General features: G+C 40.6%; 1 protein-coding gene across 1 annotated transcript in view; it reads right to left on the reverse strand.

Moving 5' to 3' along the window:
* LOC126456073 (WD repeat and FYVE domain-containing protein 3) overlaps positions 1 to 15,177 on the reverse strand; it is a 303,206-nt gene that overhangs the window by 278,738 nt on the left and 9,291 nt on the right. Inside the window, 4 exon segments of the mRNA XM_050091831.1 lie at positions 936 to 1,128; positions 2,692 to 2,844; positions 2,958 to 3,203; positions 5,481 to 5,687. Coding sequence (XP_049947788.1) covers positions 936 to 1,128; positions 2,692 to 2,844; positions 2,958 to 3,203; positions 5,481 to 5,678 — 790 coding nt within the window. The 5' untranslated portion in view covers positions 5,679 to 5,687.

Raw genomic sequence — 15,177 nt, forward strand, 5'->3', positions numbered from 1 at the left:
TAAAAGCATTTCACAGATGAGTCAAGGGTGCAAGCAAAACCTACAATAGAGAAACACAGAAGGAAGGAAATTAATAACTACACATAAATGAAAAGTTAACCAGATAACTGGTTAATGCACTACGTCTTGACTTACCACCGCATCTTCCCCACTCATCACTGCTCAGACAAACTAAGCTGCCAAGTTAACAATTTTCATTATGATACACCCTCCTCCCTCCTCTCCAGTGAAACATTTATACAACCTGGAAGCCACAAACCAGGCAGCTTAAAATTCCCTGACAGATCTCATATCTTTCTCTTATACGTGTTAAAGGTCACGTTATTTTGCTATATAAACTTTAAATCATAGAAACTGTTCAATTCTTTAGAAAACAGTTCTACCACTGTAGTGAGTGAATGATTCAATTGAAAGAATCTCAATTCCCCACTGAATCCTACAGAAAGCAGACATATTATCCCTTCTAATTTATATGTCAAATTAGAAGTGCCCCTGACTTTTTTTTACTTGTCTCCCTATTTTTATTTTGAGAGATACAGTAAGAAATTTGAAAATTTTCAACATGATACTACTGCAATTACGTAGTAGTATTCTGCCAACACATTACACTCGAGAGGCAGTTTTAACATTGCCCAACTTAAAAAGGAGTTTCAAATTTAATACCAATATCGCTTCTCTAGTCTACTCTACTTCAGTACCGCCTATTGTTCCTCATAGCTCTGACATACCAACCCAAAAAAAGATAAAGAAACATAAAAGCTGATACTATTTTCCCCCTTTCTTCATTTTTTATCAAGTACTCAATATTCATTCATGTCTCAACAAAGCAGAACGATACTTGCCATGTCAGCCGATCCTTAACGATAAGCTGATTTACGTGTGCTATGTTGATTGTCTTTACTAAGTATAATAATAAGTATAACGTAACTACTGACTGTGTATGTAACTGACAACAGGCTGAGTGAGACCATGCCGCGACAGTGTCATCAGGACTTCTGCCGCGCTCTTGCGCCACATTACATTATGCGGAGGACACCAGCTAGTTATGGCAGAGAACAGAAGTGTGAGATCGTCCTTGCGAGCAAGTTCCTCTGCAGGTGCGGTGTGGCTACAGAGCCTCACAAGTACCTGCAACAAAAGCAGAGTATAGAAGAATGGTTGAAAACTACGGATCTGAACAATAATTAGAACAATATCAAATGCAATATTAAAGTTTTATCAACTAATAAAGTAGGTCAAATGAAAACTGAGCAACTGGGAAGAAGTATCTTCTTCTTCCCCAGGCAGGGAATGTGTGTTGCCTGATTGCCTGCATGCAACATTATTCACATGAAAGTCAGTGAAAAATCTCTAAATGTTTGTGAATCTTGTTGAGGTGGGAAATCTAGAATTCACCAAGTGGGTTGTGAGAAACTGCCTAAAATCCACAAGCAGACTGGCCATCAGATGGCCCCTCGTAGTTACTCTGCCAGTTGGATTTGATCTGGGGCCAGCACACCTTCCCATCCTGGAAGTCGCACTTAAATACACACAGCTATCTAGGTGGGCAATTGGGAAGAAATACAATCAACAATTTATTGACACCAAAGTTATCTATGTTTTCAAACATTTATCCCTCTTAGAGAGACAGTAATTAAGCTACTACTTTTGCAATTCATTAAGATGCTGACAGAATAATATGTCTAACTGGATCTCAATATTGATGTTGATCGTATACAAAAACTGAGAAGTGATAAGCAATGCATAAAAATTAAGAACCAGTGCCACCACCCCAAACCAGAGGGCACTGCCCCTCTCGCAGCCCAACAAACACACACACACACACACACACACACACACACACACACATGTGCATGTGCCCTTACATCGTGTAGGGATACAGGTGTGTGTGTGTGTGTGTGTGTGTGTGTGTGTGTGTGTGTGTGTGTGTGTGTGTGTGTGTGTGAGAGAGAGAGAGAGAGGGGGGGGGGGAGGAGGGGGGGGGAGAGAGAGAGAGAGAGAGAGAGAGAGAGAGAGAGAGAGAGAGAGAGAGAGAGAGAGAACTGACTGCGAAAGTTAGCAAGTTTTCCTCCTCTTTTTGTGTTCCTATTGACAACTCAATGCTTCTGCTATTCACAAATAAAGAAACAGGTGACTAAACAAATCTTATACCTACTCTAAATCAGAGATAGTTGCACATATTTAAAAATATTGTGTGTGCGTGGGGCTGAGGGGGGCAGACCAAACTCCCATGAGATTTACTGTAGACAACACACCCTTGTTTGAAATAAACAGTTGCATCCATTCAGTAAATCCAAGAAAGAGAAATAATGTATGTATGGAGAGCACATCTTTGTTCATTGTTCAGTAAATTTTTGTCATTTGGAATTATCAACACGTCTCTACAACAGCTGGAATCAGGTAGTGACAACCACATATTTTCAAGACAAAAGTGACATAATTATTTATATGCCTTGAAGCAATACACCTGGAGATACTGACCAGTGTAAGTAATTTGGCAAAGGTCGTTAGGGAATGACAGATGCAGAAGTTAACATCTGTGTGAACATAAAGGGATATAAGAAAATGAAATTCCCTTAAATTATTATGAGGATTGTTAAGAGGATACAGAATACTTTACATTTAAATAATGAAATGTCAACAGGAGCGCAAGCACTAAGTATATCAAGAGATTTTTTGGCATGTAAATACCTGCACAAATATCTTTTGTAACAAAATTCTTCTCTCTCTAGGAGTAAAATCACTTCCAGTTTCAGCTGTCTCTGGGTTTTCTATCTCAGGAAGATCAAAAAAGAGGTACAAGCATTTAACAAGTGTGGAAGGCACTGCTACTGACGTCATAACCTGAAAGTCATCAGAATTAATGTGAGATAACACAGTTTGTAAACCAAATACACAAACAAATGAATGTTTTGTTCAACTGAGGACTGTTTTAAATGAATATTTTTGTTCATTACCTGCACCAGTGAAGCATCACCAGCGGCTAGAAGATTAAGAGTCGAAAGCAACATCCAGCCATTACTTGACTCCTCTGAGTTTTCTATTTCAAGAAATTTCACAATGGCACAGCTAGCTGCCTCAGTCGACTGATTTGAAGCTCGACGCCTCATTTCCGACACCATGAGTCTGGATACTTGTTGACAAAATGCTAGAATGTCACGGAACTTTTCCATCATGTCAGCTGATGGACTGTTGCCAAATACCTGTAGCATAGATCATTAAAACTGATGTGACATTAAAGTAAACACCTTATCAGCAACCACTTTCAAAAAATTACATGAAACCTAGCACAATTTGGAACAAGTGTAAAATGAAATAAGTTATGCCACATATTCAAATAAAAAAAAAAAAAAAAAAAAAAAAAAAAAAAAAAAAAAAAAAAAAAAAAGCACGAGTTGAATGAAGGGCCTCCTAAATGCACTAAAATTATCAGAAACAGTACAACATGACAAAAATTATCTTACCTCAGTTTTTCGCTAAAGTACAAACAAATGGTATGACTCACTGTAATTACAGAGCAAAATTTGAAGTGAGTAGAAGAAAGTCATACTTCACTCAGCTACAAAGTTTATGGCACCAAAAGCTATAAAGCTGGTCAACACTTTAGGGCCAATCGTATGAGGTATTTAACATTAGGTTAAGACAGAAGATGACCTCACATCAAGCTTAATCTGGAAATCGTGTTGTATAAACATTAATCGTAGATCATAATGCCATGAAGTCGGATCATATCTGACTGGTGAAAATTCGTAGTTCAAAGTCAGGTTCAGCTCTAATCATCAGTTTATAGTGTAGCTGCACTATGATTCATTGCTTTTCTTTTTAGCAGATATAAATTGAAATAATAAAAAAAATGTTATTAATTTTAAAAATGGCAACTAAATATGTAACAATGCCATTCTCACACTGCTGATGCTCAAAATACTTTTTTTTTAAATGTGGAAGGTTGCGTCAAGAAAATTCCTGGCTACCAAGTGTACTTAATGATCAGTCTCATAACAGCTCTTGAGAGATGACTCATAATTTATGTGATTAGTTCAACGGCATTTTATACACACTCAGCAGAGAGTAAGAAAGGAAAATTTGAAATATTTGCAGTGAACAATTAAGTTTGGCAATTCTGAAAGCAGCTGATAGTGGTTCAACATCGTGTATGTACATTCCCTTTCAGATCGAGAAGTGGTAACTATGCAATTCATATTAATTTTTAACTACCAAACATGTACTTAATCTGCTATGACAATTCCAAGTGTGTTGATAAATAGGACATAAGCAAGTATTTTGAAACAAACTAACAACATACTAGTGTTTCACTCGTTTTGGTGGCTCAGTGGTTGTGTTGTGGACTTACGTGTAGAAAATCACGTGTTTGAACCCACGTCAATCTTGAATTTTTTTCAATTTGTTACTATTATCTCTACTTTACTGGTCATAGAGATATTTATAATGATATTAACAAGGCATTCCACACCACTGAAACCATGCAATACCATACTCTCTTTTTTCAGAGCATTCTGGGCCACTGCTGAGCAAAATTGTGTGTGCAACAACACTATACGAAGTGAATTACATTGTTTCCTTTTGTTTACTTTACAAATAACTGAGCAATCAAATGTGTCCCTGAGGATGACATCATGAGACCCAACAAGCTCCTCACACGTTTCATGAAAGAGTGAACCCATTCTTGGAGTTAAATAACAAGTCATTTAAGCTGACTTTTATTTTGGATAAAAGTACTGTAGACTAGTTGGAACTAGGGCTCAGGGACTATCTGATGAAACAAACCAAAAGAAACCAACCACTGTTTGCAATGTGCATGCTGCTGTTAACCTTAAGATTTTACGCCACAGGAACCTTTCAAATAGTGGTTGGTGCTCTGTTTAAAGGATACATAGCAACAGCTTGTAGAGCTATCCTTGAGGTATCGGCCTTATTTCAGAATTAAAGTTAACAGCAACTTTCCTTAACCTTGTTGGCCATACTGACTTCGTCTGGTCTCCTCCTCTTTTTCTCACTCAGTTATATCTTTATACTAGGCCAACACAATATCTATCTCAAATTGAGAGGGTTTGACGATCGCTCCTTTTTCTGTTTACTTGCCCCCACGGTTATAGCACGAAACCTTCGATAATGAACGCTGCTTATCGACAATGTACAATAAATATCTGCAGATGAAGCACAATAATCATGTTGATAGCCAATTTTAGCCATGTTGCCAAGCATGTTATGTGCTACCTAAGATCACACTGAATCTGCTTTGGTGGACCCAAGTTTAACATTATACAATAGAGCCAACTCCTGAACATAGTTCAATTTCTGATCTAATGTCAAATTTGATCTCCAGTCAGCGATTTTTATAAGATCACCACTAAATTTCATGTTAAATAATATTTGATGATGTCAGTAATTAATGAGTCATAGACTATGCTAATATACAATATAAAAGTAATTACAGTAGTACTTTTTTTTGGATAACGTACCTTGCAAAACAGTGGTAACATATTATACAGCTTATCATCACGTTCTTTTTCAGTTAGTGGGTGTGAGGGATGAGTATATTCAGAGAATAACTTCTTAAGGTGCATTAATCCCAGAGCTGTATGCTGAGGGTTAGAGTTGGCTTCATCTTGTGACATGGAGGGGAGGGTCCCTCCCCGAAACTTCCGCATTATGTTCATTCTGCTGTCCTGCAATTTCACACAAAATTTTCATTATAGTCCAAGTTTTGTAACAATAACAATAATAATAATAATAATAATAATAATAATAATGGATCATTAGGTAACACCAAATGATTACATAAAATTCCTGTCACATTAAATACACATTTGGCAATACCAAAAACGGCTCCAAATTATGTACATAATGATTTCAGTTAAAAGACAGTATATATCAGCAGTCCAGCTTTTAAGCAGTGCAAAAATGACTTCCTTACATCTCTGTAGCTAGTATAGAAACTCACAAAAAGCAGATGGTTAAATATGCAGATCTTGTGTTTCTTGTTGACTTCTTTGAGCTACTCATTTTAACAAGGCAACAAATCCTTGTGCCACATGGCCTGGTAAACAGCACAATGTCGGCCTCTTACTATAATTTTGGTTTGTGTGTTGACTGTGTTCTGAATGCTTTGAATCATTATTTGCAATTGCCTCGACAGAATCAGAGTAGTCCATTCAGCATCACATACTGTTTCAGATTGCACACTATGAACGTATCGGCTACACAAAAAAGTCAAAACACAATCAAAGGAAACAAAACAGCAACTGAAGATTTCCCCTGTTACACTCATGCTCATAAATTAAGGATAACTGCAGAAAGTGATGCCACACAACGTGGCACTACACAAAGCTGGAGCTAATAGCATAGGCACATAGGGAACACACACGACACAGATCAGTAAGTCCACAGTATTGATGATAAGTTGAGAAAACCGTCCCAAAAAACATGTGCTACAAAACGCTACTGTCTCCTGCACATGTACCCTGACATCAATATGGGATATGATCACCATGCACACGTAAACAGGCCGCACAATGGGTTGGCATACTCTTGATCAGGTGGTCGAGCAGATGCTGGGGTATAGCCTCCCATTCTTGTACCAGTGCCTGTCGGAGCTCCTGAAGTGCCATAGGGGTTTGAAGACATGCAGTGATACATCAACCGAGAGCATCCCAGACGTGCTCGATGGGGTTTAGGTCTTGAGAAAAGACAGGCCACTCCATTCACCTGATATCTTCTGTTTCAAGGTACTCCTCCACGATGGCAACTCGGTGGGGCCATGCGTTATCATCCATCAGGAGGAAGGTGGGACCTACTACACTCCTGAAAAGGTGGACACACTGGTGCAAAATGATGTCCCGATACATCTGATCTGTTAAGAGTTCCTCTGTCAAAGACATGCAGGGGTGTACATGCACCAATCATAATCCCACCCCACATCATCAAACCACAACCTCCATACATGTCCCTATCAAGGACATTAAGGGATTGGTATCTGGTTCCTGGTTCGTGCCAGATGAAAACCTGGCGAGAATCACTGTCCAGACTACACCTGGACTCGTCCGTGAAGATAACCTGGGACCACTGTTCCAATGACACCAGGATTTACGGGCTCCCCTGTGGCCAGGGGTCACCTTTCAGGTCTCCAGACGAATAAACCACGTCTGTTCAGTCATCTGTAGACTGTGTGTCTGGGGAGAACTGTTCCAGTGGCTGCGCTAAGATCCCGAGCAAGGCTACCTGTAGTACTCCATGGCCATCTGCGGGCACTGATGGTAAGATATTGGTGTTCTTGTGGTATTGTACACTGTGGACATCCCACACTGAAGCGCCTGGACATGTTTCCTGTCTGCTGGAATCATTGCCATAATCTTGAGATCACACTTTGTGGCACACGGAGGGCCCGTGCTACGACCTTCTGTATTTGACCAGCCTCCAGTCGCCCTAGTATTCTACCCCTCATAACGTCATCAATATGTGCTCTTTGAGCCATTTTCGACACACAGTCACCATAAGCATGTCTGAAAACATCTGCACACTTACTCATTGCACCGTACTCTGACATGCACCAACACACCTCTGCGTATGTGGACTGATGCCAGCACCACCGTGCGACGACTGCAGGTCAAATGCACTGCATGGTCATACCCTGAACTGATTTAAACCCACAAACTGCCCACCAGAGTATTGTTTCACCATGTATCAGCATTATCCTTAAATTATGAGCATGAGTGTAGGTACAACAGTAGAGGGTCTGCAGCTTGTAATGCCCTAAATTCATGGCATTCTAGATTCAAATGTAACATACAGGGTGGCGCAGATGGATCGGGTGGTTTTAAAATACTTGTCAAACTGTCAATTGTATAGGTATTGGATTGAAATAAAGTGCAAAACATGTAGTTACAATGGAAGTTTATTAACAAAAAAATAGTAATGTTAGTTTTTAAAAAATACATCCATCAAATGCCCTCCTTCTCGAGCGACGCATTCTTGGAGTCGGTCCTTAACGTTCCGCATTGCCCGCTCAAGCACATCACCAGGAATTGATGTGATTTCGGTGTGAATTGCTGCCTTCAACTCCTGAATGGTCCGGGGTTTGTTCATGTAGACCCTTGCTTTTAAATAGCCCCATAAGAAAAAGTCACATACCGTGAGGTCCGGCGAGCGAGGGGGCCAATGGACATCTCCATTACGGGAAATCAAACGGCCAGGGAACAGAGCGCGTACAGCTTGCATTGATATCCTAGCGGTATGTGCAGTTGCCCCGTCTTGTTGGAACCACATATTGCCCATGTCGTAATTGTTCTCTTCAAGTTGTGGGAGAAGAAAATTTTCAATCATGTTCACATAACGCTGCGAATTAACAGTAACCGCCTGCTCCCTTTCATTTTCAAAAAAGTAAGGACCAATTATCCCTACCTTAGAAACCCCACATCAAACCGTCACTTTGTCACTATGGAGAGGCCGTTGGTGTAGATCTCTTGGGTTAGTGTCGGCCCAGTAACGGCAATTTTGCTTGTTTACGTATCCGTTAATGTGAAAGTGAGCCTCGTCAGACATCATGATAATCAGGTTTACACCTTCCAATAACTCCAACATCTGTTGGCTAAACTGAAGCCTTTGAAGATGGTCTGTTGGGAGAATCTTCTGTACCAACAGGATTTTATAGGGGTGGAATTTCAGTTCTTCGTTAAGAATCCTTTGAAGGCTCCGACGTGACATTCCAAGAGCTTGAGCACGACGTCTCGTTGATCGACGTGGGCTCGATGTGACATCGCGTCTCACACGCTCCACGTTCTCAGGCGTTGTTATTGTTGGCGGTCTAGGCGTCCATTTTGGAGCACATGAACCAGTAGTGCGGAAATTATGCACCCAACTCAATATCGTATCTCGCTTAGGAACACTACCGCGAGGTGGGATGTTGAAACGCCGGCGAAAGGCACGCGTCACAGCAACAATTGACTCGTTATTGCGTATGAACTCTTCCACTGCGAAAACACGATGCTCAACGGACCACGTAGCCATCGCGACTGACTGCCAGCCTGCAACTGAAACTTCCCATCCCCCCCCACCACAGGACGAAGTCGCCGAACACCTGGCTCCCCCCCTCCAGACGTACAGTCCACTTCAAAACCACCCGATCCATCTGCGCCACCCTGTAAATGCAGACAAGTCAATCATACAGATAATAATTCAAACAGTTTGTTTCAAGTCTGCTGAGTTGGAAAAGCTAATTACTAAGATGGCATCAATTCAAGATAAGGTGCATCTGTTGTGATATGCCAAGATTTGCTCTATCACTATGGTGCAATGAAGTTTCTCAGTGTGTTTCACAAAACAACACCAAATGTTGACAAGATAAAAGTGTAACTGACAGTTTTTGGACACAGTACATCTCTGTAAAACATTTGAATGTGGAAAGTGTTTTATTTCAGATAGAGGATGTCTTCAAATGATCATGCACAGTCCAAGGAAGTCAACTTGGCATACTTCACACAAATTTTAAAATCCTTACACAATTGTGCATGATATCCTGCAATAGTATCTTTGGCTGTATGCATTAAAAGAGCAGATCCTGGAAATGCTGCTGGCTACAGACAAGAAACAGCAAAACAACTTGGTTTACAATGTGCCGAGACATATTGAGAAAAAAGAATGTTATTCTGAGAAAGGTTCTGTTGCCTATTACAGACACATTTCAATAACAGAAGGCATAATGGCTGTGTACATTAAAAGAGCAGATCCTGCAAATGCTGCTGGCTACAGACAAGAAACAGCAAAACAACTTGGTTTACAATGTGCCGAGACATATTGAGAAAAAAGAATGTTATTCTGAGAAAGGTTATGTTGCCTATTACAGACACATTTCAATAACAGAAGGCATAATGTCTGAGTGTTCAGGAAAACATACCTCACACAGCAACAAAATTGATGTCTGTTGTGGACTGTTTTGTAATATGATCATTGGGCCATTTTTATTCACAGAAGAAATCAAAAAAATACATAGATATGTTGGCTGAATAAGTCTTTCCATTGCAGGTACAAATACAGCCACATCTTGTTTCAGTTGACCAGGCACTAGAAAAGCCAGGGGATCTACAAGAAACTTTTAGGTGAAAGTGGATGGGCGATTACTTTGCCACTTGAATATTGTGTCCCTCTATTTATTATTCTGGGACTACAGTAATGATCAGGTTTACAATGCTGAAGTGGCTGATCTTCAAATCATCTGGGACCAGACTGCAAATGCCATCAGCACCACAAGTATGCAAATGTTACAGTAAAGTTGGGTATATACTGGGCATTCTCTGTGCACCCAGAAGAGCCCACTCTGCAGTGCTATGGTTGTTATTGGAAAACAAACTTTACACCTCTGCAAGTTTGTAAATGGGAAGACATGAAAATTTTGGTTCATATCAGGAATCTGTCCTCAGCAAGCTTTTAGTTTTGAAAAAGAGTTGTATGTAGCACCAACAATAAAGCCTCATAACTTTTTCTGTCACTAAATATGTCCTTTACCACCCACCATAAGTTGGTTGGTGAAGCACGGGCATGGATAAACAAAACAGCACTGAGAAAAGCAGCACAGAATTCACCAATGGTTGCTACATTGATAATTCATGTAGTATTGTTTGATGAGCAAGACAATACAAAACTAATGAGCCAATATATTCTGCCATCTACTCAACCATGGAACCAGGAGAAAAGAGAACAAATGCCCCCTCCCCACCCCCATGCGAACGCGAACATGCGCGCGCGCGCACACGCACACCATAAGCATGTGTACACACACGTGCATATGCTTATGTGCACTTTGTTACAACTGGTGTACTGCCCCAGTTAAACTGTACCTCAGCACAGATGAATGATACAATACTGTCACATCGAAACCACAATCTAGTCCAAATCCATGGGTAGGGTCATCAAAGAAGTACAAAATGTAAAACTGAAAGCATGTTTATTACTGACAGCAACATGCAGCCAGAATGGAACTGATCTCCTGGACAGAGAATGAAGGTATATTTACAAACATCAAATATTCTAGATCTAAAAAAAAAAAAAAAAAATTGCAAAGATAAGACATTTGAAAAACATTCCAGAAATGATAAATATTGAATAATAAATCACCGCTGACTGGTTTTGAACCAGTGTCTTGCATCCAGTGACACAACTACACCATACAGCAAGCAGCAGAGTCTGTGGCATCACTACCTCTGCTGGACAAACAGCAACCTGCTGTTTCAAAAGTCCTCATTGAAGCCAACTACAGCACCCTGGACCTACATTTTGTCAATGGTCCCCTGTATGGCAGCACTTGCAGATCCTCATGTTCTGGTCATTATCATTACTTTCTCTTCAGTGTAATGAGCATCAAAGGTAGTCCCTCCTGTTGGAGCTCCGTGACCAAGTGAGTCTTCAGTTTGTTCCTTCCCACTCTTAATCTGTACCTCTGGATTGTAATAGGGCTTCATACAGAGGACACTGACATCTCCATGCTTTTGTCTTCTTGATGAAGGGTCGTAGTCCTTAACTTCATACGTCACATCCGAAAAGCAATGAAGGAGAAGATACAGCACAGAGTAGCACTTTACTAACTTTTACAATAGTCAAACTTTCTGCACTGGTATAAAAAACCTTACTAAGTTTCTCGATCTACCTCTCACTGTCAGTGCTTATTTTTAAAGCACTCTTGGTCTTTCTTTGGGCATCCGCGATCTGTATGTAAGCCAGCTGCCTTGTTCCTTTGGCCCTGGTAATGACGTGTTTTGCATAATTATCTTGAGTATAATACAGTTGACCAGTATAATACAGTTAACGATCATCACTTCAGGCTTGCGGCTGTGGAGCAAAACGAGTGGTGTAAAGACCATAGTGTCTAGCTGTGCTCTGTAGTATGCGTTGTATCCCTATCTTTCTGTTCGACCTCAAGATACACAGACAGCATATTTGCCAAAGTTTTATTAAAGTGTTCTGTGTGGCCATTTGCCTGTGGCCATTGTCATCCTGTGGGTGATGTTGCAACATGAAATTATCTCCATTTTTAGTCTCGACTGGAAAACTTTCCCATGATCAGAGTCATCACACAAGATGTGGCATGCTTCAAAATGACGTCCCCTACAAGGAACTTTGCAATTTTCAGCCTTCAGCAGCTGGCACAACTTTGCTGACAGCATAGCAAGTGAGCTCATTGGAGACTATTACCAATCGATTCGAGTTTATCGACTGTGGCACCCTCCATAAGAAGTCAATCTTAATTTGGTGGAATGGTGCTCTACAGGCAAGATTGGTACCAGGTGCCCCAAACTTCATTGCAGCACATGCTTCTGTCATCGGCATTCCTTAAAGTGGCTCACACAGTGTCTAATGAACTGATAGAGACCTGGCCAGTGATACTGGTGTCTCATTTGGGTAGAGTCTTCACCAAATTCTGCGGACCAGATGTCAGAACAGCACTGTGGAAATCCTTCATGACTGCTGGCTGCAGATGAGCTGGGATGATGAGTAACCATTTGCGCCCCATCACATCACAGACCCTCTAATACCATGGTCCAGTTATTAACTGGTACCCTCTTCTGATTGGTTGCTCATTCTTCAAGGCTTCTCCCCCTTTTCAGCAGCAATGTCATTTAAGACAGTGATGACAGATTTCTTCCAGACTGCTGTGTTCCGTCAAAGCATTCCTTGACAGGCAGTCAATGTCCTGGTGTTTGCGTATGTTTTTGTGTACCATTACAACATCGTACTCCTGAAGCCTCAGTGCCCAGCTTGCCGGCTAACCAGATGGGTCCTTCAGATTACTCAGCCAGCACAGAGAATGGTGATTCATCACAATGATGTATGGTTTGCCAAATCATCACAGACAGAATTTGCTCATGAGCTAAACAATTGCTAAGAATTCTTTCTCAGTTGTAGAGTAGTTCTTCTCAGTCTTGGACAGTACTTGACAAGTGAAAGTTATCATCTTTAGAGCACCTAACTGATTTTGTATTAGAACTACTCTTATCCCAAAGCTGCTAGTGTCAGCATGAAGTTGTGCCTTGACATTCAAATAATAAAATACTAGAACCAGAGATGATGTTAATACCTCCTTGAGGAAAAGGAAAGATCTTTCTTTCACCTCATTCCAATAAAGTTTGGCATCTCTCTGCACTAGTCCTTGCAATGGATGTGGCTTGATAGAGAATTCTTTAATGAACTGCTGGTAATATGAGCACATCCCAAGAGAACTTCTCATATCATGAATGTGCCATGCAATCAGATAGTCTTTAAATGCTCTTATTTTCTCTGGATCAGGGCGGACTCCATCGCCATTCACTAAGTGCCCAAGATTTATATTTCTTGGATGACAAAGAGGCACTGTTTTGGATTCTGGTGGAGACCGGCAGTTTGAAAACTCTTGAACACAGTTGTCAGTCAGTTTAGAGGTTCTTCAAATGTCTTCAAAGAAATGACAACCTCATCCATATAACAAAGATATGTCATACATTTAATATTGCAAAGTGGGTTGTCCATCATAGGTTCAGTGAATGGAGCATTACATAGTCTAAACAACATACCTTTGAACTCAGAGGCCATCAAGAGTTATGAAGGCAGTCTTTTCCCACTCAGCCACATCAAACTTGATTTCCCAGTAGCCTGTTTGTATCTTCACAGTTGACAAATACTTCACTCTTTCGAGCAGTCCAGAATGTCATCAATGTGTGGCAATGGATACACATATTTCTTCATGGTTTTGCTCAGCTGTCAGTAGTGGTTGCAGAAATACCGTGTGCCATCCTCTTCCTCCTCCTCCTCCTCAAGGACTCCCGGAGAGGACCAAGGACTCGCTGAAGGTTCAATGTCGTCACCTTGCAACAGCCTCGCCACTTCCTACCAGATTAATCATTGTTCAGTCAGTGACTTTATATGAGCACTGGTTAACTGGTGGACAATCCCCAGTGTTAATCTGGTTTATCACTGTCCACTTGGTCTGTCTTTCTTCCATCCTGGATTCAAAAGTATCCAAAATTGATGCAAAATGGCTATTACTCATCCACATTGTTCCTTGGTCAATTCAATAGTAGCTTCCTCCCTTGCATTGTCTGTAGTGCACTAAACCTCTGTTCCTAGATTGGTTTGACTGCCCCTATGGACATCCCTTTGGGGGTTAGTTATGAATGCTCACGACAATAAGTGATCCAAAATTCTCCTTGACATCCAAAATGCTTATGACAATTACTGGGATGTATATTTCTTTTGAGGTTTTTTTTTCCGCTATAGCTGTGCATCTCAACTGACAATTGGAATTCATCTCAATTATGATAGTGAGATAACAATGTCTTCAAAGGCAAACAGATGCCCCAACCAATCTTTGTTATATGTGCTCATTGAAACAGCTTTGTGAATATGAAGCTCTGATCTTCCACCGTCTGTGATTGCTTGTGATGCCTGCAAGAAGTCCCACCTGAGAATAACATAATGACTACACTCTGTTAAAATGATAAATTTGGAGGGCTCTTTTGTATCACTGATAGTTATTTCACAATACATGTTCTTGTTTGCTAGGGATATTTCGTATTTGCGACCTTCAGCACAATCACTTTTCTATCACATAACATAGTCTTCTTTAGCTGGCAATGATACAGCATTTGATATTAGAGAAAAAGAACTGCCTGAGGCAACTAGTGCCTGGACCAGTTGCTCGTTGATGAGGATGTCAATGAGTTTTCCTGTCATCTTGATAACTGTCATTCTTGGAATTTTTTCAGCTATGGTGCCCTCACCTTCATAGACAGTCGTCTCGCTCAGTTTTCCCGAATTCATCAACTAGGCAAGAAGATGGTATCTTGGTAAGATGATGAGGAATGGCTACGGCATGCTGGCAAGTAACATTGTCCAGGATACAGTGATGAGCTTTGACCCACAGTTCAACTATATTATCTGCAGTTGACTGGCTTGAATAGGACTGTTGAGATGTTTGACGTCTTGCAGCAAAATAATTGTTGAATGTTCTTTCTCTGTAGTAGTGTACAATGTATCAAGGGTGCCCACAGTGAAAACAGATTGGTGTATTGTCCTCTGTCCTCCAAATATCTGTTATTCTATAAGGTTTTGGTGGAGGAGTTGGTTGTACCTAGCTTGGTCAGATGCTGGGTTGTCATTTGGCAGCAATGGCATAATGGCGAGGTGGCTGAATTT

This window comes from Schistocerca serialis, chromosome 1 (genome assembly GCF_023864345.2).
Source record: "Schistocerca serialis cubense isolate TAMUIC-IGC-003099 chromosome 1, iqSchSeri2.2, whole genome shotgun sequence".
Classification (NCBI taxonomy): Eukaryota; Metazoa; Arthropoda; class Insecta; order Orthoptera; family Acrididae; genus Schistocerca; species Schistocerca serialis.